This window comes from Girardinichthys multiradiatus, chromosome 10, assembly GCF_021462225.1.
Source record: "Girardinichthys multiradiatus isolate DD_20200921_A chromosome 10, DD_fGirMul_XY1, whole genome shotgun sequence".
Taxonomy (NCBI): Eukaryota; Metazoa; Chordata; class Actinopteri; order Cyprinodontiformes; family Goodeidae; genus Girardinichthys; species Girardinichthys multiradiatus.
In genome coordinates, this window is record NC_061803.1 from 23516158 (window position 1) to 23542150 (window position 25993).

Below are 25993 nucleotides of genomic sequence, written 5' to 3' on the forward strand. Positions count from 1 at the left end.
CAAATCCGCTGGTTTAGGAAACATTTTAATTATCTCCATAAAACACAAGTAAAACAGAAACTTTTCATGACAGCCCAACATATCATCAGCTTTTAGCGTAGATAAAGTGAGGTAGTTGTTAAACTCTGGGCTGCTCTGTGTGAAATGTATTATTGAGGTTTGATAAAAACACTATGGCTGAGTCACTTGTCATAACTAATCTTTTGTTCTAAACTTAAACTTTTTATTGTCAGTCACAGTCCTGTCTCCACGGCTCCTCTTAAAGCACAGATCTCATATGTCCATGCCTTCAGCTTCTCCTGCTGTGTCCAGCTCAGTGTTGCACTCCCCCATCTCCTCCAGGCTGCTATCATTTTCTTGGCTCCCATCCTTTAAGCCTTGATTCTGCCTTTTGTTTTCACTATGATGAATAGTAATTTCTCTCCTAAAGTTCCCTCTCAGCGATCTGTCCTCTGTCATGTCCTCCACTTGACTGGGCTGCGTTGCCTGATCCAGTCTCGAGTCGATCTGCTGCTCCATCTCCTCCTGCTTTACTGCTCTCAGTAAGGCTTGCTGGGGTCTGTGAGGGCTCTCAATATGGGTCTCCATCTCCTCCACTTTCACCTGTACCTGGACAACTGCAAAGACACAATACATTCAGCCAATTGTTTAAATGTACATATGACAGATCTGAGAGCTGGACACTCACTCTCTTGCTCCTCTGGTTCAGTTTTGATGGGTGGGATTTCCGGTTGACTACTTGGAAAACTTTCTGGCAGCTCATTAGCAGTATTGTTTGCTTGTTCCTGGGACAGCTGCTTCCTAAAGTTCCTCTTTCCTGTTGAAAGGAATGCGATCAAATAAAGGAAAAAAAAATACAATATATATTTTATTTGTGTCCTAGTGGAGACATATAGGTTAAATATCACAAGCTCCATAAAACACAAGATAAAAAAAACACTATGGGGCAGATTTGAAATGGCTTTGTGTTAGTCCTAAATAAGCCTGGGCCTAAATTTGTGGCCGACAGGAATCCTTATCAAAGCAAAGTTTCAATATACAGGTCCTTCTCAAAATATTAGCATATTGTGATAAAGTTCATTATTTTCCATAATGTAATGATGAAAATTTAACATTCATATATTTTAGATTCATTGCACACTAATTGAAATATTTCAGGTCTTTTATTGTCTTAATACAGATTATTGTGGCATACAGCTCATGAAAACCCAAAATTCCTATCTCACAAAATTAGCATATTTCATCCGACCAATAAAAGAAAAGTGTTTTTAATACAAAAAACGTCAACCTTCAAATAATCATGTACAGTTATGCACTCAATACTTGGTCGGGAATCCTTTGGCAGAAATGACTGCTTCAATGCGGCGTGGCATGGAGGCAATCAGCCTGTGGCACTGCTGAGGTCTTATGGAGGCCCAGGATGCTTCGATAGCGGCCTTTAGCTCATCCAGAGTGTTGGGTCTTGAGTCTCTCAACGTTCTCTTCACAATATCCCACAGATTCTCTATGGGGTTCAGGTCAGGAGAGTTGGCAGGCTAATTGAGCACAGTGATACCATGGTCAGTAAACCATTTACCAGTGGTTTTGGCACTGTTAGCAGGTGCCAGGTCGTGCTGAAAAATGAAATCTTCATCTCCATAAAGCTTTTCAGCAGATGGAAGCATGAAGTGCTCCAAAATCTCCTGATAGCTAGCTGCATTGACCCTGCCCTTGATAAAACACAGTGGACCAACACCAGCAGCTGACACGGCACCCCAGACCATCACTGACTGTGGGTACTTGACACTGGACTTCTGGCATTTTGGCATTTCCTTCTCCCCAGTCTTCCTCCAGACTCTGGCACCTTGATTTCTGAATGACATGCAGAATTTGCTTTCATCCGAAAAAAGTACTTTGGACCACTGAGCAACAGTCCAGTGCTGCTTCTCTGTAGCCCAGGTCAGGCGCTTCTGCCGCTGTTTCTGGTTCAAAAGTGGCTTGACCTGGGGAATGCGGCACCTGTAGCCCATTTCCTGCACACGCCTGTGAACGGTGGCTCTGGATGTTTCTACTCCAGACTCAGTCCACTGCTTCCGCAGGTCCCCCAAGGTCTGGAATCAGCCCTTCTCCACAATCTTCCTCAGGGTCCGGTCACCTCTTCTCGTTGTGCAGCGTTTTCTGCCACACTTTTTCCTTCCCACAGACTTCCCATTGAGGTGCCTTGATACAGCACTCTGAGAACAGCCTATTCGTTCAGAAATTTCTTTCTGTGTCTTACCCTCTTGCTTGAGGGTGTCAATAGTGGCCTTCTGGACAGCAGTCAGGTCGGCAGTCTTACCCATGATTGGGGTTTTGAGTGATGAACCAGGCTGGGAGTTTTAAAGGCCTCAGGAATCTTTTGCAGGTGTTTAGAGTTAACTTGTTGATTCAGATGATTAGGTTCATAGCTCGTTTAGAGACCCTTTTAATGATATGCTAATTTTGTGAGATAGAAATTTTGGGTTTTCATGAGCTGTATGCCAAAATCATCCGTATTAAGAAATAAAAGACCTGAAATATTTCAGTTAGTGTGCAATGAATCTAAAATATATGAATGTTAAATTTTCATCATTACATTATGGAAAATAATGAACTTTATCACAATATGCTAATATTTTGAGAAGGACCTGTACACTGTGATGTAGTCCACCTCTGCATCTAAGCTCTTAAAAACACAAATCAAAACTCAAATGGCACCACTATGTTATGTTTTAGATTAGCCAAAAATGTTTTTGTTTTTTTTTACTTGCAATAACACTCACTGGCCACTTTATTAGGTACACCTGTCCAACTGCTTGTTAATGCAAATTTCTAATCAGCCAATCACATGGCAGCAACTCAATGCATTTAGGTATGTAGACATAGTCAAGACGATCTGCTGCAGTTCAAACCGAGCATCAGAATGGGGAAGAAAGGTGATTTAAGTGACTTTGAACGTGGCATGGTTGTTAGTGCCAGACGGGCTGGTCTGAGTATTTCAGAAACTGCTGATCTACTGGGATTTTCACGCACCACCATCTCTAGGGTTTACAGAGAATGTTCTGAAAAAGAGAAAATATCCAGTTCTGTGGGTGCAAATGTCTTGTAGATGTCAGAGGAGAATGGCCAGACTGGTTCGAGGTGATAGAAAGGCAAATAACCACTCATTACAACCAAGGCATGCAGAAGAGCATGTCGTACCTTGAGGTGGATGGGCTACAGCAGCAGAATACCACACTGGGTGGTCAGCTAAGAACAAGAAACTGAGGCTACAATTCGCTCCGGCTCACCAAAATTGGACAATAGAAAATTGGAAAAACATTGCCTGGTCTGATGAGTCTTGATTTCTGCTGCAACATTCAGATGGTAGGGTCAGAATTTGGTGTCAACAACATGAAAGCATGGATCCATCCTGCCTTGTATCAACGTTCAGGCTGGTGGTGGTGGTGTAATGGTGTGGGGGATATTTTCTTGGTACACTTTGGGCCTCTTAGTACCAACTGAGCATCGTGTCAACGCCACAGCCTACCTGAGTATTGTTGCTGACCATGTCCATCCCTTTATGACCACAGTGTACCCATCTTCTGATGGTTACTTCCAGCAGGATAACGCACCATGTCATAAAGCACGAATCATCTCAGACTGGTTTCTTGAACATGACGATGAGTTCACTGTACTCAAATGACCTCCACAGTCACCAGATCTCAATTCAATAGAGCACCTTTGGGATGTGGTGGAACGGGAGATTGGCATCATTGATGTGCAGCCGACAAATCTGCAGCATCTGTGTGATGCTATCATGTCAATATGGACCAAACTCTCTGAGGAATGTTTCCAGTACCTTGTTGAATCTATGCCACGAAGGATTAAGGCAGTTCTGAACACAAAAGGGGGTCCAACCCGGTACTAGCAAGGTGTACCTAATAAAGTGGCTGGTGAGTGTATTTCAGGCCCTGGTGAGATCTAGCATAAACATCCATCCTGTGTTATGTGATCAGAGGTGTGTAGAGTAGCCAAAAATCTCACCCAATTAAAAGTAGCCTTACTGAAAATTTCAGATCCCCCCATGATTTCTAAGAGAGGAGAAATTGCAAAGTCACAGGGTGTTCAAAATACTTATTTTCCTCTCTGTATTTACTTAAGAGCCAAAAGTTTAAGATTGCCGTTTAGCTGTCTGTAAAATGGCTACTCTAAAAATCCAGTATGCTAATTTGTTCAGCAACATTATTTCTTCCTACCTCTAAGCTAGTATAGGTGACAAGGATGACATTTGTTTCCTAGGAGTAAGTAGAATTGCGTAGATCAAATTTCTGATCTGATCTGCTGACATAATCTTTATCCAATTCAGAATTCCGAGACTGAAAACTAAAATAGAGAAAGATGGCGCCTTCCTGTTAGCTTCTGAATATCTTGGTCTCTCTCGCTTGCTCCAGCCTGAATTGCCCAGAGACAAGTCATCACATGTAGGAGATACGCTTCGTACATCTGTGTTTCGATTTATGTTGGGGTTCAAAATTATTATATATATTTTTTCTGATAGTAGCTTAGCAGCTGACACAAAATACACTGAGCACAGTTTAATCAAAGTCTGGCTGGCTCATTTAGACACCTGTCAAAATGTTATTTATTGAAAGGAGTTCAGACATAACTGCATATTGATCAGGCCCAAAAGGAAAGGCCTCTGGGTCCACTCTGCTCAGGTACTACAGGTCCTTCTCAAAATATTAGCATATTGTGATAAAGTTCATTATTTTCTATAATGTAATGATGAAAATTTAACATTCATATATTTTAGATTCATTGCACACTAACTGAAATATTTCAGGTCTTTTATTGTCTTAATACGGATGATTTTGGCATACAGCTCATGAAAACCCAAAATTCCTATCTCACAAAATTAGCATATCATTAAAAGGGTCTCTAAACGAGCTATGAACCTAATCATCTGAATCAACGAGTTAACTCTAAACACCTGCAAAAGATTCCTGAGGCCTTTAAAACTCCCAGCCTGGTTCATCACTCAAAACCCCAATCATGGGTAAGACTGCCGACCTGACTGCTGTCCAGAAGGCCACTATTGACACCCTCAAGCAAGAGGGTAAGACACAGAAAGACATTTCTGAACGAATAGGTTGTTCCCAGAGTGCTGTATCAAGGCACCTCAGTGGGAAGTCTGTGGGAAGGAAAAAGTGTGGCAGAAAACGCTGCACAACGAGAAGAGGTGACCGGACCCTGAGGAAGATTGTGGAGAAGGGCCGATTCCAGACCTTGGGGGACCTGCGGAAGCAGTGGACTGAGTCTGGAGTAGAAACATCCAGAGCCACCGTGCACAGGCGTGTGCAGGAAATGGGCTACAGGTGCCGCATTCCCCAGGTCAAGCCACTTTTGAACCAGAAACAGCGGCAGAAGCGCCTGACCTGGGCTACAGAGAAGCAGCACTGGACTGTTGCTCAGTGGTCCAAAGTACTTTTTTCGGATGAAAGCAAATTCTGCATGTCATTCGGAAATCAAGGTGCCAGAGTCTGGAGGAAGACTGGGGAGAAGGAAATGCCAAAATGCCAGAAGTCCAGTGTCAAGTACCCACAGTCAGTGATGGTCTGGGGTGCCGTGTCAGCTGCTGGTGTTGGTCCACTGTGTTTTATCAAGGACAGGGTCAATGCAGCTAGCTATCAGGAGATTTTGGAGCACTTCATGCTTCCATCTGCTGAAAAGCTTTATGGAGATGAAGATTTCATTTTTCATCACGACCTGGCACCTGCTCACAGTGCCAAAACCACTGGTAAATGGTTTACTGACCATGGTATCACTGTGCTCAATTGGCCTGCCAACTCTCCTGACCTGAACCCCATAGAGAATCTGTGGGATATTGTGAAGAGAACGTTGAGAGACTCAAGACCCAACACTCTGAATGAGCTAAAGGCCGCTATCGAAGCATCCTGGGCCTCCATAAGACCTCAGCAGTGCCACAGGCTGATTGCCTCCATGCCACGCCGCATTGAAGCAGTCATTTCTGCCAAAGGATTCCCGACCAAGTATTGAGTGCATAACTGTACATGATTATTTGAAGGTTGACGTTTTTTGTATTAAAAACACTTTTCTTTTATTGGTCGGATGAAATATGCTAATTTTGTGAGATAGGAATTTTGGGTTTTCATGAGCTGTATGCCACAATAATCTGTATTAAGACAATAAAAGACCTGAAATATTTCAATTAGTGTGCAATGAATCTAAAATATATGAATGTTAAATTTTCATCATTACATTATGGAAAATAATGAACTTTATCACAATATGCTAATATTTTGAGAAGGACCTGTACATCCAAATGCTAATTTACACTGCTTGGTAAAATCCAGCCCCTAGTGTATAGTGGGAATCCATGCACATATCACGTACTCTTTCTGCCATGCACAATGGGCTTGGGTTTCTTGTACCGTGCCACCTGGTTTTCGGCCAAGTGTACTGGAAAACAAAATGAAACTGCTGTCATTTTTTATAGAACTGAGATGGAATTACCCACCCTCCACTACTATGAATAAAAACTAAACCCAGCTGCAACACTCCTCACAGCTTTGTGAGTTTTCCCTATTGCAGATGATTTACCGAGTCCAGGAGGAGGCTGGAGCTGGTAGCCCACCAGATCACACCATCCTACGGGGTAGATATCTGGGGACTGGTGGTCTATCCATTGGTCAAACTCGTTTTCCCAGCCATCAAAGTGGATAAGAAGAAGGCGACCCACGCAGCGCTTAACAGTGGCTACACACACCAGGCGTGGCTCCATCAAGTCCACCGCTTCCAGCTTCATGTTGGGGGAGAAACCGTGACCTGGATTGTCCTGAGAAAAAAAAGGAGCAAACAAAATGAAAAAAACAAAACAAAACACAAGAGCATGTGTTGGTGCCTCGCTCAGGTATTCACACCTGTTTGTCACATTACAGTCAGAAATTTAATGGATTTTATTGGGATTTTAAAACAGAACATATCATGCAAAATCCATTTTTTAGCCCTTAAATACATTTTGATGTGTATTTGGAGTCTGTAGGAGCGCAGGATTGAATGATTTGAATGTGCAAGGATTTAAAAGCATATGTCCCCTTTAGGTGACAGACTGAGAAAAAGTGCGCAATTGTCAAGGCAAAAAAAATAAAATTCTGCAGTGTACATTTGTATTCAGGTCCCTTTACTCTGATACCCCTAAATAAATTGCAGTGCAACAAACTCTATTCAGAAGTTGCCCAGCAAGTGAACAGAGTGTATCTGAGGATAATTTAAACTTGGCATAAATATAGCTGGTCTCTAAAGGCCTCAGAGGTCAGAGACACAGCAGGTCAGGGAGATGGTTGTGGAGACGTTTAAAGAAGGGTTAAGTTAAAAAAAACAACCTGAGCTTTGCACATCACACTGAGCTCTATTCAACCCATCCTCTGAAAATGAAAGAGTATGGCACAACTGGTCTACAGGTACACTTACAGGCCAAGCAAGGAAAACATTCATCCGAAGCAGCCGAGAGGTCAATGATGACTCAGGAGGAGCCATCAAGATCCACAGCTCCACTTAATTGTGCACTCCACAATGTTGGCCATTGCAGAAGACAGCAAAGAAGAAAATCATTATTGAACCTAGGCCACGCCTATGGTAAAACATAGTGGTGGCAGCACAATGCTGTGGGGATGTTTTTCTTGAGGGGAGACAGGAAAGCTGGTCAGGTTTAAAAGGCTTGCCACATATTCACACTGGGATTTAGATCTTGACTTTGACTGTGCCATTCTAACATGCTGGAAGATGACCCTCCACCTCGGTCTAAAGTATTTTGCAGCCTCTAACAGGTTTTCTTCATGGCTGGCTTGTATTTAGCTCCATTAATCAACTCTGACCAGCCTCCCTGTCCCTGCTAAAGACCAGCACCCCCAAAGCATGATGCTGACACCATCATGTTTCATACTGGGTTGTGTGAAGCGTTAAATGTTTGGCAGAAGGCAAAAGTTTAATTTGTTCAAACCTGACCAGAACACATTAGCAGTATCCCTTACATGGCTTCTGGCAATCTTCAAACAGAACTTCTATGGCTGTATTTTATCATTGACATTCTTCTTTTCAGTCTTCATTAAGTAAATACGTTTGCAGATCGCAGCTAATAACTGCTCTGTTGACAAATTAACCCACCTGAGCTGTGGATTTTTTGTAGCTCGTCCAGAGTTACTCTGTAGCTTTTGACTGCTTGTTTAAATAATGCTAGCCTTGCCTGGCTTGTTTTATAAGCCTACTCTGGCTTTAAACCTTCTGCTGTTTTCCTTTCCTTTTCCTGTTTTTCTTTTTTTGGATGCTCTGTTTAGTAATATTGTTAATAAACCTCTAAGGCTTTCACACAGATTAAAACACATGCAGGTGGAATCTATTAACTAATAAGCTGAAGGCAATTGGTTGCAGTGGATTTAGATTTTGCTTAACAGAATACCAGGTGTCTGAAAAGAAATGAATGCCACAATTTTTATTTGTAAACCACGTATTTTCTTTTCATTTTACAACTATGCGCTACTTTTCTGTTGATCTGTTACATAAAACCCATATAAAAACAGGCTTCCAAGGCAGCTGTAATTTGTGGGTAATTTTTGTTAGGTCCGTCATATAACCTCAAAAAACCGAACTTACAGTATTAAACAGTCTTGCTGGTGCAGCTTTTGCTTTAGTCTCTTGCAGATATTTGTCCCAGGTGAAAGTCTGAGGATCAGAACCTGTCAGGACACAGATATGAATCATGTTTCTTAATAAAACCACAAGCTAATGAAGAGTTTTGCACCTGAATTTATGCATTCTTTTTTATCAATTTAAATCTACAATCAAGCAGAAGTATGGTGAATAAACTCCTGATTAGCAGAAACAAAAACTCATCTGCAAATACCTTTGAGAACTGAATTAGAAGCTTAAGAAGCAGATATTTACCTTGAGGTACAGTGAGAGTGATGTCGTTCCGTTTACAAAAGTTAATGGGTAGTATGGCATGGGAGGAAGCATGGTAGCAGAACCAGTCAGAGCCATTGTTTAATTCAGTCCCATCAATACCCACCATAAGGTAGCCATCCAGCAAAACCTGCAGATGCAGCAGATTCAAAGATGAATGTCAAAACTCTGCAGGTGTCTGTTGGTAAGGGGTCATCTGAAACCCAGTCAAAGGCCAAGCAGATTGTTACATGTGTTTCTGATGAAGGGGGATCAGACCAACTGGACGCAAGCAACCCCACTTCTGACCCCAAACAAATAAATAAATAAAAAACTCTTACCTTGTGAACAGTAGCAACACAGATGTTTCTAAGATTTAGAGGATCAATGGCTTCCAGCTTCATTCCTTCCTCAAAGAAACCCTCCCCCATGTAGACAAACCTGGGCTGTGGGTCACACGCGTGTCAACATTAACAACTTATCGCATTTTCAAACCACAGACGTTAATAACAAGGAGTGTAGCGTTGTATCTTTACATTAAACACGTTTTCTAACAATAGTCTGAAGCTATAACAGCTGCAATCATCCATGTAGCAAGTCATTCTTTATAACGTATTGGTTAATTTAAGAAAACCCTAAGAAAAACTAGCAAAAGGCAATAAAACACTGCCAAATAGTGGAGAGTTAAAGCTGAGAGCACACCGAGACTTTAAAGAATGTGAAGCATTGCAAACATTTTCATACGTACTAATGTATTCATCCCCCATGAGTCAATGCTTTGTTGAGCCAACTTTCACTGCTATTACAGCTTTAAATCTTTTGGGGAGTCTCTGCCAATTTTTGCCCATTCTTGTTAGCAAAATAGCTCAAGCTCAGTATGATTGGATGGAAAGCATTTAAACAGCATTTTTCAAACAATCTCATAGATTTTCCATTCGATTTAGGTATTGACTTTGACTGGACCATTCTAACACACGATGATTTTTGCTTGCTTTCATCTACCTTCCCATCAACTCTGGCAACTGTCCCTGCCAAAATAAAGCATAACCCCAGCATGATCCTGCCACCACCAGTTTTAGTGTTTAGCATATATGCCAAGAAGTTCAATTTTTGCCTAATCTAAGAGAATATTCTACGATGACTGCTTTGTTCCCTGCATGGGTTTTGGCAAACTGCAAACAGGACTTCCTATGGCTTTTTTAAAGAACCCACAAGCCAAGTAGAGAACACAGCAAACACACAAAGGAACGTGCTCTAGTCGGATGATACCAAAATTGCACTTTTTTTGCGGCAGGAAATTAACACTGTTCATCGCAACAGTGTAAAATGGTGGCAGCAGAATCGTGCCATGGGGATCAATTTCTTCAGCAGCAGCAGAGAGGCTGGTTAGAGTTTGAAAAGCAGCAAAACACTGAGTGGGTGTTTGCCTTCCAGCAGGACAGAAACATTTAGTCAGAGCTACTGGTGGATGGAATGTTTTATTCTGGTTTTAAAAAGGACCACTCAAAGTCAAGAGATAAATCAGTGTAGGTGTAGGTGTTCCATACAAATACTAGCCACATTTTCAGGTTTTTATTTGTGAAAAGGTTTCAACACAATGTAACTTCTTTACAATCATTCACTATATTTTGTTAGTATATCACATGAAATCCCAACAAATTACATTAAGGTTTGTGGTTTTCACATGGAAAAAAGTTCAAGTGGTCTCAATACTTTGCAAGGAACAGTACTCTGAGGTCAAAACACTTTTTATACATCTCCTTACCTTTTTAAACACCTGGAATGTACATTCAGAGTTTCCTTTTATGTTAATTGCAGCTTCCAGATTGTTTCCTATAAACAATAAAAATGAGTTACTGACTGTAAAAAAGTCACTCATGGTTGACTTTTTAAACCAACAATCACAGCAACTCTTAGAAACAAAATCTTATTAGGTTCCCATGATTGTACATAATTGTACATAATGGACAGTAATCAGTAACAAGAGGAAGGCCGGCTCCGTGCTTGGAGCAGAGCTGGAGTCATTTACGACAGTCGCAGAGAGAAGGGCACTTAACAATCTGCTGACCATCACAGATGATGTCCACCACCCTCTGCATAGTGTCATCATTAGGCAGAGGAGTACAGTTAGCAGGAGACAGTTTTCAATGTCGTGCACAACAGGCAGATTTAGGAAGTCCTTTGTTCCTCAGGCTATTAGACTTTACAATTGTTCTCAAAACAGGAAACAACCCATTTGTAATGTTGCACTTCTCACCTTATCAATGCTAACAATGCTAACCCTTGCCATATATCTACTTATTACTGTCAGCTGGCTTTGCAGTACTTGGTATTGTATTGTGGTTTTTACATTCTATTTAGTCTTAGTATTTTAGCTATTTCTATTAAATACATTTATGGTTTTTATGCTTGTATATGTCCTGTATGCTACTGGATAAATTGAACTGAATTTCCCTCTGGGATTAATCAAGTATTTATCTACTCATCTATCTAACTGTGTACACAATTGTACACAGATACACACTTTGTTGCAGCAAATTGTAAATGAAAATAAGCAGCTTTGTAAAAAACCCGCCACAGCAGGGGCGTCGTGCTGGCGCACGACCTTTGAATAGAGGCTTCAACCCTTGAAGCAGTTGTCCCTGGTTCAAGTCCAGGCCACGACGGCCTATGCTGCATGTCTTCCCCCTCTCTTGACCCCATTTCCTGCCTACTGACTTAAAAAAAGACAAAATAAAGACCACTAGTGCCACATAAACGAATTAAAAAATAAATAAATAAACTAACAAAAAGAAAAACGTCACAGCAGATTAGTAGGTTTCATAGTAAGCTGTTACTTTTCCTGCATTATTACACTTAAAAAGATTGGATCAGTTTTCAATTCCCTTCAGATCATTTATGAATCATCAGTTCACAACAATTATCACCTCAAGGCATTGTACAAGACAAACAGGTACAGTTCACATCCAGTAACTGAGGTCATGGTTCAACCAATTAACAGCATTTGCCCACATTTAAAAACAAAACGGATTGTACTCAGAATAAGAGCAATGATTCTGAGATTTTCTATTTACACAAATTTAATGAAAAACCTAAATGTCAGAAGAAATTGCACAAGAACAGGAAATTCTGAAGAGGGATTCTGGGAAGTACTTTACTAGTAGTAGTCAGTACAAGGGCTGCAACTAACAATAATTTAGCTCAAATAATCTGTCGACCATTTTTTCGATTAATCAATTTCAATTTGAACAGGTGAAGCTAAAACTACCTCGTGAGAAGTTCTGGATATAGTACATTTACAGTCAAATAAGGTTTTTCATCTTAAACAAAGAATTTACATATTTTTTGTGCAGTTGTGCCCTAATTACTGCTCTGATTGGGTCGTTCTTTCAGCAAATGGCACTTTTTAGAGTCTGGATGCTCCAGTTAACAATTATTCGATTACTAAATTAGTTGATGATTATTTCAATAATCGATTAATCATGAATAATCAGATTCATTGTTTCAGCTCTAGTAAGGACGTCACCTCCAGGAGGCAGACCTCATAGCAAACAGTTTGTAGAAAAAGAGAGAAATCCTCATTCTGGAGTAACTACTGTTAGTGAGGCAAGGTTTCTCGACGAATGGGAGTTTGAGCTATATAAAGCAACTTTTAATCAAATGTTTTATACCACAGCAACAACATTTGTGAACTAAAAGAAATAGCAATCCAGAGATTTGAAGAGAGAAGGCAGCTATCAAAGGAACCTGGGCTTCCAGTACACCTAAGCAGAACCACAGGCTGATCACCTCCTTGCCTTGCTGCAGTAATTAATGCAGAAGGAGCCCCAACCTAGTATTGAGCGCATAGAAATGAACATACTTTTCAGAAGCCTGATATTTCTGTTTAAAATGTCATTTTTATTGATCTTATATAATATTCTAATTATCTGACACACTGCATTTTGGGTTTTCATTATCTTTAAGCCATAATCATCAAATGTAAAAGAAATAAAGGCTTGAAATATTTTATCCTATGTGTAATGAATGTATGAGTTTCACTTTTCAAAATGACAGACAAAAATATTGAACTTTTTCATGATATTCTGATTTTTGAAGATGTACCTATATGTAGCTAAAAGACTATATTGATGCCTAAAAGAGATATATAATTAAAACATAATGTGAAGCAGTGAAAAAATAAAAGGTCCTTAAATGTGCTGAAGAGGAAGCAGATTACATAGAAACGATAAGGGCACAGAACCCTGTGGCACACCCTATGCAAGCAGTCATGGAAAAGATTATTCACGCATTAAGAAAACCGCTGCTATAAGATTCTGACAAACCCACCCACCCATAATTCAACCTATCAAACATAATGTGCTAATCAACAGTATCATAAGACGTCCCAATACTGTCATCAGATCTGCATTGCCATTGTGTCGATTGTGTTCAGTTCTGCTTTTCCATTGCCTCCTTTTCTCCTTGCTTTCTCAAAAACGAGTTCTTCCCTCCACTAGAAGATATGAATTAGGCTTTAAAGAGCAGCAACATGGACATTGTTCAGCCCAGAAGAAGGCGAGTCACCCGAATGATGATCAAATGCAAAAGTGTCAAGATTTAGTATCTGCTAATATAGCATTGACTTGCACTGGTATAACATTGTGAAGATGAAATCCTCCAAGCAGTCCTATTATGAGAAGCATTAAGAATTTCTCAGTTTGACCAAATTCAGCTCAACATCTATTCTTGTCAACAACAAAAAAAAAGGGAACATTTATTTCTTTACATATTAGGCGTAAGGGTTAGAAAATCCTTTCACCATTTAATTAAACATACTTTTGTGCCACTTCAAGAACAAACCAGAGAGGATATAAAAAGATAAAAGATAAATATCTTTCTCTTATTGGTGGAGTCAACTGTGTAAAGATCAACATAGTACCTAAATATCCTTACTCATTTCAAGCTATACCTGTGTTCATACCAATGTGTTTTTTATAAACATTTAATCAGCTGATCAACCCATTTATATGGAAAAACAAATCGGTACGTATAAGAAGAGACTTTCTAGAAAGACCAAAAAAAGCTTCCTGGCCAAATCCCTGCTCATACTGCTGGGCTGCCAATTTAAATGGCATCTCTTTATGGTTAAAAGCCTGGCTTCAGATTGAATTTAATACAAGTAAGCCGCATTCTCTTCCTGCATTACTGTGTGCATCTCTACCAGCAATAGGTTACGATAAGAAGGGGAATATAATTGTGAGTCAATCTCGGCGGATTCTAAAGCAATTTTAAAAAATGCTTGGGCATCCAAAATTTCTCCATCTACTCTTTAATAATGAATAACCACCTCTTTCAACCGTCTTTGCTGGATACAAAATTTCAGGCCAGGCAAATTAGAGGTATATGTAGCATAAAGAGCCTATACATTGAAAATACCGTTGCCAGCTTTGAACAATTATCTATAAAATATGGACTATCAAATACACATTTTTTTGCTATGTACAAATTAGAGACTTTGTCAGCAAGAAATTTGTCAATCTTCCAGACATCCCTCTATCTTCCTGTTTAGACTCTCAGTTAAAGGTTAATCCTTTAAATAAACGAAGAATGTCAATGATGTATTCACAGATAATGGAAAAAGTCAATCCCTCTGTTAATCAAACAGGGGAAGAATGGACTAAAGGGGGTTCCGTTCTGATGAAGAATGGGACAACGCCCTCAATAAAGTACATACGTCATCCATCTGCTCATGTCATGCACCAAAACAGTTTTAAATCGTACACTGTCTACATTATTCGAAGGTTAAACTTGCCAGAATATTTCCATCAACCCCAAGTGCGACAGATACATGAAATGTTTCTTTAAAACATAATCCCAGGTATTTAATTATAATATCCAGCCCTCCCCTATAACTGCCATCTTTGGTATTACACCATGCCCAGATAATGTGAATAATCCTCCAACATACCCACACCATATCATTGCCTTCTCCTATTTACTGGCTAGGTGGGTTATTCTTTTTAAATGGAAAGACACAAAACCTCCAACTTAGTCATCGGGTAAGAGATATGATGCAGAATATAAAATTGGAAAATTGGAAATTTATTCAATATGTGAAAATGTTGTTTGGTTTGGAGCCATAGTTATACGTGTCATTTCTTATGTATTGCTTTCCTATGCTACAATAGGAATAAGATGCCCAAGGTTTTCTTTTTAATCTGTTTTCATCTGAGTCGTGTGAGTCATAAATAACTACACATTCTATGATTGGAAAACTGTACTTTGTTTGATGTTTTCTTCAAAATCAATATAAATAAAGTGTTTTAAAAAATTTAACTGTCCTTAAACCAGAATATACACATTTTAAAGCCAACTTAGCATTGCATATGTAACCTGTTACTCAAATGTGAATTTTACAGTTAAATAAAAGCAGCAACTGAGAGAAAAAAATCAAAGCCAGCCTCAGCTCTCCTGAATCCCATATTTTTCCTGCTTTTTAAACTCACCAGATGCTTTAATTGCATGACCCACAGTCTTTGACCAGCCCAATGGGTGTAGCAGAGGACTCCACATGTGGCACCAAAAGTCAAGGACCACATTCTCAGGGGCGTCGCTTTGGTCTGCATACACCAGCCGGAGACGGCCACCAACAATGGAGTCAACGACAGCCACACGAGTCCGACTCACGTGTTTAGGATCCACCACCTCCAAGCGCATACCTACTCTGAAAGAGGACTTCATACTCTCTGCCAGCTGAGAAGACAACACCAGAAGGAATGAAAAATATCCAGAGATTTTGGTTAGGTGTTAAACCACACCATCTTTCATGAACAGGAAAATGGTTTACAGAGTAACAACAATAATTTACCTTCACATAGAAGCAAACAGGTAGAGTGGTGGCACCCACCAGTTTCCTCATTAGATACAATTTCCAGTCCGTGATGTTTTTCACATCTGCAAACATCCACATTTTTTCAGCACTTAAAATCTTATTTCCACATCCCTTCACACAAGTATAGAAACAACTGTCATAACAACAGAAATAAAACAGTTGACATGCTTTGTTTTCATTTGGCTTGGATTAAAATCTGGATGGCAAAGCTGACCTTGTGGTGGCACCAGCAGCTTGCTTGTCATAGAGCACCAACCAATCGGGTTCAGCTCTCCTGAAACTATGCTGCACCAGAAATCATGGCTGCCGTCATGTTGGTAGCCTTCATATCTAAGCAGAGCTTTGTATCCTGCAGACAAACAAGTGAAGGGCCGAGTTGAAAACACAACTTTCAATTTAAAATTACACATCAGCTAAGCATGGGCTGGTTACCAGTATCCCAATATACAGTGCCTTGCAAAGGTATTAATACCCTCTAAAGACTTTTATCTGGTAGATCAACACAAAGTAGTGTATAACTGTGAAATGGAAGGAAAAGGACACAGTATTTTCACTTATTTATTTATTTATTTAAATACAAATATAAAACGTGTACAGTGTTTGTGTATTCAGCCAGCTTTACTTGAATACCCCTAAATAAAATCCAGGGCAATCAGGGCAAAACGTTTGAGACTAAGATGGATGTACCTTCCAGCAAGTCGACTTCATTAAACAAATGTATTTTAGATCAAAATATATTAATTTGTTAGAATGGAACAGTCAAAGTGTAGATGTTACACACCTGTCTTTCCGTTTAGTTAATTCCACGATCAATGTATTTTACAAAAAGGTAATGCCCTAGCCCAAGTGTCAACCTAAAAATATGTTTCTAGCCAGTAAGCAAACATGTTGGTTGTAAAGAAACAATAGTTTTATGGAGCTTTATCATCCTCTAGAACAAATTTTAAGATAGAAAAAAGAAAAGAAAAGACAATTGGCAGCAGATAAAAAAACAAGTACAAAGCTCATGGTTTGACGGCATGATAATGCTAGAAAATAAGCACAATGAGCAGCAAGAGGTACAAACCTGCAACCTGAATTACAGTAGCAATCCAGTAGACTTTATTGGAAAGCAAAGCGTTTGTGTTGAGGACCTCCACCTTCATTCCAACAACGACATCGTCCCAATTGGAGCTCAGTGGAGCCTGCGGAGAGGGAGCTAATGAGGTTTCTTCCTCATTGTCAACAATTGCATGCACAACATGAGCCCAGGACTATTCACATCCCATTTCTACTGTTTTTTCTCTTCACTGCAAAAACACATACCGTATTTTCCGCTCTATAAGGCGCACCGGATTATAAGGCGCATAGAATAGAAGCTACTGCAGTCAAACGTTTGACTGGGGTTGCGTTATGCATCCACTAGATGGAGCTGTGCTAAAGAGAATGTCAACAAAACAGTCAGATAAGTCAGTCAGTCAAACTTTATTAATACACTACAAACCAGCGTTCTGATAACTCCATTCACTCTCATGGTAAGGTCTCCTCTACATAGAATTCTATTGAATAGAGCCAACCGCACGTTAGGAATGCATTGGAGTCTATGAAGTTGAAGTTGAAATCAAACGTTAGTTAAAACATGAAAGGGAACTTTTCCCTGATTCAGTAAACACGTAAAAGAAACAGTTTGATGCACTAAATCAAACGTTAGTACATTCACAATATAGTAGCATTAACTGTTGAATTCTCTCGCTGCTGCTCTATTCCCATGTTCGACTGCGTAGCTGACAGCCTTGAGTTTGAACTCAGCATCGTAAGCGTGTCTCTTAAAAGGTGCAATTTTGGGGTCGTTATACACACACAAGTGGTGTTGGACTAGGAGTAAGCACAGTACAGGTGTTTACCGCTATTACTTCGGCGATACCCCTGACTACGGTAGCCGTAATGCTGCAAGCGGTGCGGCTTTGTAGTTTACCAGTGGTACTGAAACATTTTGACAGAGCGCCGTGTACAACCAGTATGGATCAACCAATTAACCAATTGATCCATATATAAGGCGCTCCGGATTACAAGGCGCACTGTCATTTTTTGAGAAAATTAATGGTTTTTAAGTGCGCCTTATAGTGCGGAAAATACGGTAAATGTAAAATCTAAGCAACATTTTCAATTTCAACCCATTCTCTATGTTTGATCAATTAGAAGCAACATAAGGCACAACATATGTAACTTGCAGGACACAACAGACTTAACTCACATGTGCAAAGCAAGAGACGGGTGCAGCCACAGATGCTTCACTCTTCAAATAGGAGCCCCAGTTAAAGGCTGCAGGTGCTGCAGAATGAACAGATGAGAAGAACCTTGCAGCTCAAAAAGTACGTTTTTTAAGCCTTTATGTACGTCTGAGTCACCAAGAGAAGCTTCTAATATGAGAGATGCTAATGCTAAAGGAGGATAAGAAAATCACTTAAACCATTGGACCTTTATTAACCCTGTCCTTTGTTTTATAGAGTTGATACTGAACACTAATGTAAATGCAGCTAAATTATTCTAAAGCAACATGTTTTATGCACGAAAAACTAACCAATACATTTAATGACTTCAATCACATGCACTTCTTCGTCCTTTTGAGAGGCACAACTGACACTACATTGCACCCTTTCTCGAGCAAGGTGTTTGTATGCGTGCCATTACCTTCCACTCCTGTAGCGGCGGCGGAGGCTTTGATCACCTTGTTCAGAACCGTAGCTTTTTTTGTGGGAGGTCGACCCTGAAGAGGTGAAAGCATATTAAAACAAATGCCAGATCAATTTCTCTGCTACTACTATTCAAACTACAGAAGACGAAAACTAATTGCTCAACGGTTCTGACCCTTGTGGTACACTACAAGTCAGCTCTGTTTAAGGCAATAAGATGATCTAAGTGACAGGAAATGTTATTTTTGACACATATGAGGCATAACACTCTTAAAACCAAGTGTTTGATTTAGCTTTAAAGATGTGGGAGGAAACTGTGAATAACAGCATTAAAAGATATCCCACAGATCTAAACCTAGCCCACTTGAACTAACGGATAAGTGATACGCAATTTATAGCATACAGGTCATTCTGTACAAAAAGAACCGAGGTTACACATAAATACAGAAATAAATCCATGCCTCAAAAAAGTCATTAATATAGCAACAAATGCACTAAAAATCTTAAGTTTAACAAATATTAAATAAGCAATGTTGCATAAATTCATATTTGGAGTTCATTCTTAACTGTAATAACCTATTCATGTTTTTGGTATCCTTAATTGTTGTTTTACTCTCCATTTCATTTTTATTAATGTAGTTATTACTCATCATTTCTTTAGTTTTTTTTATTAGTACTGTGTTCTAATTTAATCATCCATCATTTATTCCCGCTTGTCCTTGCAGGGTCGCAGCGGGGCTGGTGCCCGTCTCCAGCAATCATTAAGAGAGAGGCGGTGTACAGCCTAAACAGACCACCAGTCCATCACAGGGACACACAGGACAAACAACCATGTACGCACACCCTTTGACCTAAGGGCAATTATAGACAGACCAATTCTGATTTTATGTATTGTTTTTTTATTGACATTTTGGTATTCACAGATTTATTTTTGTGTCTGTTACTTTTTTCAGCTATGTTCGTTCGATTCCATTTTTCTGTTCTTCCCCCGTACGTGACACTTGACATCAGGTAAAGTAAAAAGAAAAAGGATGTAGTCTTGGAAGGAGGAGGGGAACCATTTTTTTCAAATATTGTTGCATTCTAGAATTGCAGAGCTAGGCTGATATATCAGCCAAGCCAGCTGATAACGTGGGCTCATATTTGTCATGTTTGATAACCAAAGAGGTGTGTCGCTGTGGCTGTGTGCATGGTAGTGTGAAACACGCAACACTACATCTTCCTGTCAATCAAATAAGCACAATTAGCCATCCAGTCAATCTTTCTACACATTGTACAATTACTAAAAGTGCAGAGGGACAAACTACTGAAAGCTATGGATATCCCCAAAATTATATGAACGTATATCAAAACAAAAAACAAAGAACATTTAGTTCAAATATTTCCATTTGTACTCAGCCATTGTGAACTACTGCTGTTATGTATTTTGTATTTTGCTGATTTGGTTATTTTTGTATTTTCTAGTTGTTTTTATATTGTAGCACTTGTAATGTAAATAGCTGTACTACTTCGATAAATTATTATTACTGAACTCTAGAAGCCGCAGCAGAATTTCTATTAGAACCGAAAAACCTTAAATTTTATTTTTAAATATGCTCTGTATCCCAGTTGCTTCTGCTATCACTATATTAATTTTAATAAGTAAACATGATTCAATTAACACACATTTCAATGTGAAGTCAGTTATTATTGTAAGGCTAACACTGCTTTGCAGTTAACTAATACTGGTTATGTTAGCTGTATAATGCAGAAACATTTGCACACGAGTGATATAAATGGGATATTACCAAACTATGTTCATTGATGCAGGATTCCAAAATGTTTATTTCAAAATTGCTAACTAGACTGAAAATTACATATTTTTAATAGACATGGACACCTGAATTTACATTAATTTTTATTTAAAAATGTAATGTTGAAAATGTGTGTACATTAGTGTGGTCTTGTTGTTAATAATCCACAAATTCTACTGATTCTACAGTGAGATAAAAGGCTACTTCACAGCTTTGTTGGCATTTAGAAAAAGTTAAATTAGCTCTTTTTTTAATCAATCATGCTTACACTGGCCAAATCTGGATCTTATTATCTAACACTAATTGTATACTTTTCAAAGCACAATTTGTGATCTTTAATTTATTTGCTCTATTTGTAAAAGTTAAAAGAGTTCAGTGCTTTGTTTTGGCATTTTCACCAGGCCAACTTTAAGAACCATAGTTTTAGTTTAATACCCTGATACACAATGTTTTGAGACCAAAAAAAAGCAGTGAAATTAGCCTTTTTATACATTTTAGATGCATGTATCTGGGTGTGTTAGTATGAGTAATGCAGTAGTTTTTGCGACAAGAGCTCTTGGTTAATATGGGTTACAGTTTTTGGAATAAAGTCTGGAAACTCACATTTTTTCCAGTCAAATTTTCTGTTGTTTTTTTTGTTTTGTTTGTTTGTTTTTCATTTATCCAAAATTGGAAAATAATAAAAGAAGTTTAATACTTTTCCAACTTTTATTAAGACTGCATAGGAACTCTATTAATAGTAGAGTTCTCTCAAATATTTTAAATGTCAAGGTGTCCATAAAACGTTGGACCAGATCTGGTTAAGTGTAAAAAGTCCCGTGTTGACCGCAGGAACTCACCACCCTGCGCCTGTTTCTAGTGGGCTGTCCTGTCCCTGAGAGGTGTCCGTAGATCAACTGGGTCGGAACGGCGGTGGCTTTGAGCAGGCGGCCCCGGCGGCTCGGGTGGGAGTGTGTTTCTTGGTAATCGTCCAGCTGGAAGTGTTTCTGGCACACGAAGATCCTGTTGAGGACATGGACCGGGGTGTTTGGGTCCATGTTCAGCGTAAACAGCCATTGTCTCAATCGCTCCGGGTCGCCGAGTGGAAACCGATGGAAGATGACGTTAGACCGCTTGCTGTTGCAGGAATCAACGCAACAAGCGTTGGCCATCTCTAGGAATAAATGGACGGCTGCGAGCAGGTTTAAACCGAAGATGTAAACACACTCTCGCTCATAACAGTGGGATTTAAGTTCAGCGCGGTCATCTTCTTCTTCCTTTATTTTTTCCGCAGAGAGGAGACGTAAATATGGGGGTGCTGCCACCTACTGCTCACTGTGTGGTGATACATTCGACCTACTTCCTGATTCTTACCAGGAGGTAAATATACTAGTCTTTTTATGAACACTACATTTGGAGCTTAAAAGGGCCATAACGTTTATTGTAAAAACTGTAAATAAAGAAAAGAAAACTGTAAATGAGCATACAAGTTTTGATCTTAAACTCCTAAAAAAATAAACCACAATATATTTAAGATAAAAACTAAATATAGCTGCTAAAGTTGCTTTAATTTTTTTTATATAAAGAAATACAAAATATATATGTTTTCATATAATTTGTTTCTAATTATATTTTCGGATTGAAGTCTATTTTGTCAGGTTATTTTTTTCTACTTTAAATTTGCTATTTAAAATGTTATCATGATTATTAGTGACAATATTTACATTGTCTGGCAAACATAAGGCAACAAAAAAATATCAAGGGAAAGAACATCATTTACATGTGCATTACAGTGGGTAATCCATGCAAATCTGGGCAAGTCTGCAGCTTTATGTTGTATAAATGAATGTGTAAATAGTATAAATATGCATATAAAGAGACAGCTGTAAAATATGGGAAATGGGAAGGATACAGGAGAAGATCAATAAATTCACAAACAAATAAGTAAATGAAAATGAATAACAATAATAACTGTAACTGCATAACAACTGCATTTACAATAAACCGTAGAACAATGGTTAGAAATATTACTAGATGGCAGTTTCATTATACTTGCTTTTCATTATCAAATATTTATTTCTAGGTTAACACCTTTCCACCCGTTTATGTACAAGTTGAGTGTGATTCAAACATGTGCAAAGACAGTGGCATTAAGAATTTTAAATGTTTCCTGAAGTTTGTAATTTGTACATACAGAACTGAAAAGTAAGAAACTGTCCAAAAGGCAGAGCTATATACCAAAAGCACATAGAATATATTTAAATCTAACCTGCAGACGTGCCAGTATGGAAGATTTCTTGGAGTTTGATGAAAAGGAGCGTGAGCAGGATAAACTGCAGAAACGTTTTGACTTTGAAAAGAAGGTACTAAAACTGCCGGTTATTCCACACATTTCACAAATCACTGTAAAGTGGAGAAAATAATCAGAACCTTGTTTTTATGCAAAACATCAACAAAAATTATTAGCAGCACATACAGTGCCTTGTTTTCTAATATTTGCTTCTTACATGGTCGATCATCTGTCCCTTTCTCCCTAGAGATCATCCCTCGTCTTGGCAAACATTCTTTACAGCTGTTGTTATCCTCAATCTCCTTTTCTTTGTATTCTCCCTATAAAGAAATATAACAAAGGTGTTCATTATAACGGTGAACCACTAAGAGGCATACGGAAAACCCCACATATTGAAAAGCTTACACTATTACTATGCTCTGTTGTTGTTGCTCCTGAGGTGCAGCGCTGGGTAGACGGTAGGCACTTTCTGCAGCCCACTCCACTGCAGGAGGAGCACTGTGGTCGGACAAACACTGTAGGAGCTGCTCCCGGCCTCAGCTTCAGAGCCCCTGAAGGCAGCTTCCCCTCAAAGTACTCTTTGCCAAAGTGATCGCTGCAGAGGTGAGAGAAGTTCGTGGCCACCCACTCCACCCGGGTTCTCTGAACCTGCTTCTCCCACTTGCGAAACTCATCTGAATCCTTTGGGAATTTAAACAAAGTAACCCCATCTTCGACAGTTTTGCCACATCCGAAGGCCACGCAGTGGAAGGGCATCTTAAAGATGGGATCATCAGCTTCTCAAAGCTTCGTGCATACGCCTGATTTCAGTGGGTTTCTCGGTACTTTCACATGTGAACTGTTTTCAACGAACTCAACAAAGGTACGAGATTATTTAACGTTACAAAAAGCTATTTTCAAACACAAGGTTTGTATAAAGACAAAGCACTAAAACAATTCTTCTCTAAACACTGTAAGCTAAGCTTCCAAAAGAAACAATAAACATGAAATATTTTATCTTCAATAACTGTCTGCATACAGTAACTGAAAGCTAACCAAACTGTGAGCTACTGTAGATGCAAGCTAAGTGCGAGCAGTAATAACAGCTAATTATTACCTTCATTTACTACTTCCTGAGTCTAATAACATCTAAACACGCGGTTAAAAGACTTGTAAAACTGTAAAATGTCCACATATAACTTAAGATGCCCGGCATCGTCTTTAGAACCATAACATCCGTACAGTAATGACAGCTGCTTCCTCCTCACTGTTATTAGTGGTTGGTTAAAACGCCAGGCGGCCCGATACTGCCACCTACTGTTACAGAAAGATTTTTAGTACATAATTGTGATTGAGGATTTTCAACATTTTCTTCAAATAAAAATCTGAAAAGTGTGATAAGGATTTGTATTCAGATTCACAGAGGCTCAGCCAAGTTGGATGGAAAGCATCTGTGAAAAATCAGTTTTCAAGTCTATCCACAGATTTTCACTTGGATTTTGTTCTTCACTTTGAATGGGGCATTCTAATACATGAATATGCTTTGATATGTACAATTCAAATGTGAATTTAGTTGCGTGTTTATGGTTGCTGTCCTGATGGAAATGGAACCTCCATTACAGGCGTCTCCCTGTGCTCATTATTGTTAGTAAGATGTTGCCCCCCAGGGAGATTTCTAGTATCTCTGGTCAGCTCTATCTGTTAGCCGCTCCACCTCAGCTTCCCCACCATCCTTCTGCGACAGCTGCTCCTAATATCCTCTGTTTGCTCCTCTGGTTTGCTTGTTATTTTTCCTCTGTATTTAAAGTCTCTAATTCCCATTGTTCTCCTCTGGATTCTTCCTCTGCCATGCCTGTTTTTTCTCATTGTTCAGCCCAGTCCTCTGTCCATGTTCCATTTTCGGTTTTTGTATTCTTAATGTAATTAAATCCTTTCACATTCCTGCCTGCATTTTGGTCCAGCTCCTACTTCACAAATCAGGACACCGAATGTCAATGTCACTGTCATTATCACTCTTGTTCATATAGCACATTTAACAACACTTAGGGCCTGATTTTCAAAAGGTTTGTGTGTACAAAACCACCTGAAAACCGTGTGTAAAATCAGCGGAACTGAGGGCGCAAACTTTTTAGTGTTTGCCTTCATGAATATGCAAAACATAGGATAAAGACCCAAACGCGCAAATTTATGTGAGGAGGATATGTAAATGCCCATACCACCTGCAATGCAATTTATCAAACCTGAAATGGAAAGCGGCGCTGTTTTTGCGTCTAGATTTAGCCAATTTGAAATGCAGGTAGTTACTGGGACGCAAAAATGTCTGCTGTCACTGTGGCAAGAAGGAGGCATAGATAGAATAACGGACGAAGGAGAGAGAATCATCCGTACATGTGTCAACAGATTTGGATTGTCAAAAATAACAATAATAAAAATAGATGAGAATGGAGGATTCTGTGTAGGATTATCTAAGGTCTGATTTGGAGCCAATCACAAACAAAAGCCATGACATAGGCCTATCTCCTGTAATAAAACTCCTCGCAACACTTTTTTTCTTGCGTCTGGATCATTCCAGTGCACCAAAGCTGCCAGCAAGATCATCATCTGCTGAACGCTCACAAACCTGATCGTGGTAGTGTGCACATATTTGATCAAGCAAACAGCCTGTGCAATTGTAATTGCACATCACACAAAGGACCCTCTGTGCTTCAATGTTGATTATATAATTACTAGGAAATAAATAAAGACATTATTAGGCAGATTAAATCCTTCATTTGCAAAATGGATGCTAAAATCACTTTTTAGCTGGTGAAAAATCACCTGCTATTCCATGTGGTGAGAAAGAGTGTATGCTTTAACCTTCTCACTAAACAAAACACATTATTGACAGTAACATTGTGTCATTACAGAGCAATTAGAGCATAAAGATAATATCCCAGAGGATGGTTTATACAGTATAAAATCACCTTGTTTCACCAAACATCAATTCAAACAATTAAACACGTTGTATTTCATTAAAATCTTGGCAAAACAAACAAAACGAATTCAGTATTTATTTTTATGTGCATAAATGTTCGATTTACATTCTTTGCAGGACAGTGATATGACATGTTTTAAAATGAACATACAGATAACCAACTCTAACCACAAACCACAAAATTTATGTTGCTAATATTGTGGCTGTTTAGAATAAGCTCTTCAAACACACTCTCTGAAAAAAGAAGAAAAAAAAGCCCAGTACGAGTCTCTGAAAAAAATTAAAAACTCAAGGGAGACAAACCTCTAAAAAATTCTTTGACAGATATGTTCATCCTTTTTATTTTTAATATTGATTGACCAATTTCTAAGCTGCAACCGTTGCGAGTTACACAATTAACAAGCTGTGCCCCTGCTGTGGTGTGGTGTCCGCCCAGACACAGCCCTGACCAACTGCCCCATGTGCACCCATGGCAGAGGGCATGCGCCACTTCGG

The 25993-nt window shown here is 39.1% G+C and overlaps 1 protein-coding gene across 3 annotated transcripts; it reads right to left on the reverse strand.

The window, feature by feature from the left end:
• Positions 1-9: 9 nt before the first annotated feature.
• On the reverse strand, positions 10-23812 carry l3mbtl2 (L3MBTL histone methyl-lysine binding protein 2). Of its 3 annotated transcripts, XM_047378160.1 has the most exons (18): positions 23642-23808; positions 22951-23397; positions 22763-22865; positions 22525-22658; positions 18482-18557; positions 18045-18121; positions 16878-16995; positions 16026-16160; positions 15788-15873; positions 15426-15672; positions 10703-10770; positions 9279-9383; positions 8941-9088; positions 8650-8732; positions 6601-6835; positions 6394-6459; positions 689-817; positions 10-617 (listed from the first exon to the last, which is right to left on the reverse strand). In XM_047378160.1, exons 2-18 carry the CDS (start codon positions 23299-23301, stop codon positions 274-276), a joined length of 2505 nt encoding a protein of 834 aa, XP_047234116.1. In that variant the 5' UTR covers positions 23302-23397; positions 23642-23808; the 3' UTR covers positions 10-273. The 3 variants fall into 3 exon arrangements, with proteins under 3 accessions (XP_047234116.1, XP_047234118.1, XP_047234119.1); XM_047378162.1 differs by lacking the exon at positions 6394-6459 and having other exon boundaries at positions 22951-23812; XM_047378163.1 differs by lacking the exons at positions 22525-22658; positions 22763-22865; positions 22951-23397; positions 23642-23808 and adding an exon at positions 21116-21542.
• Positions 23813-25993: the final 2181 nt, after the last annotated feature.

Bases quoted from the DNA above. Each gene is read 5' to 3' on its own strand.
- l3mbtl2 (XM_047378160.1), bottom strand. From the start codon at position 23,301: ATGCCCTTCCACTGCGTGGCCTTCGGATGTGGCAAAACTGTCGAAGAT. The intron at 22,659-22,762 runs GTAAGAAGCAAA...TCCACTTTACAG, and splicing joins AGGGACAGATGATCGACCAT to TGATTTGTGAAATGTGTGGA. The intron at 6,836-8,649 runs GTAAGTTCGGTT...TTTTTTTCTCAG, and splicing joins CAGCAAGACTGTTTAATACT to GACAATCCAGGTCACGGTTT.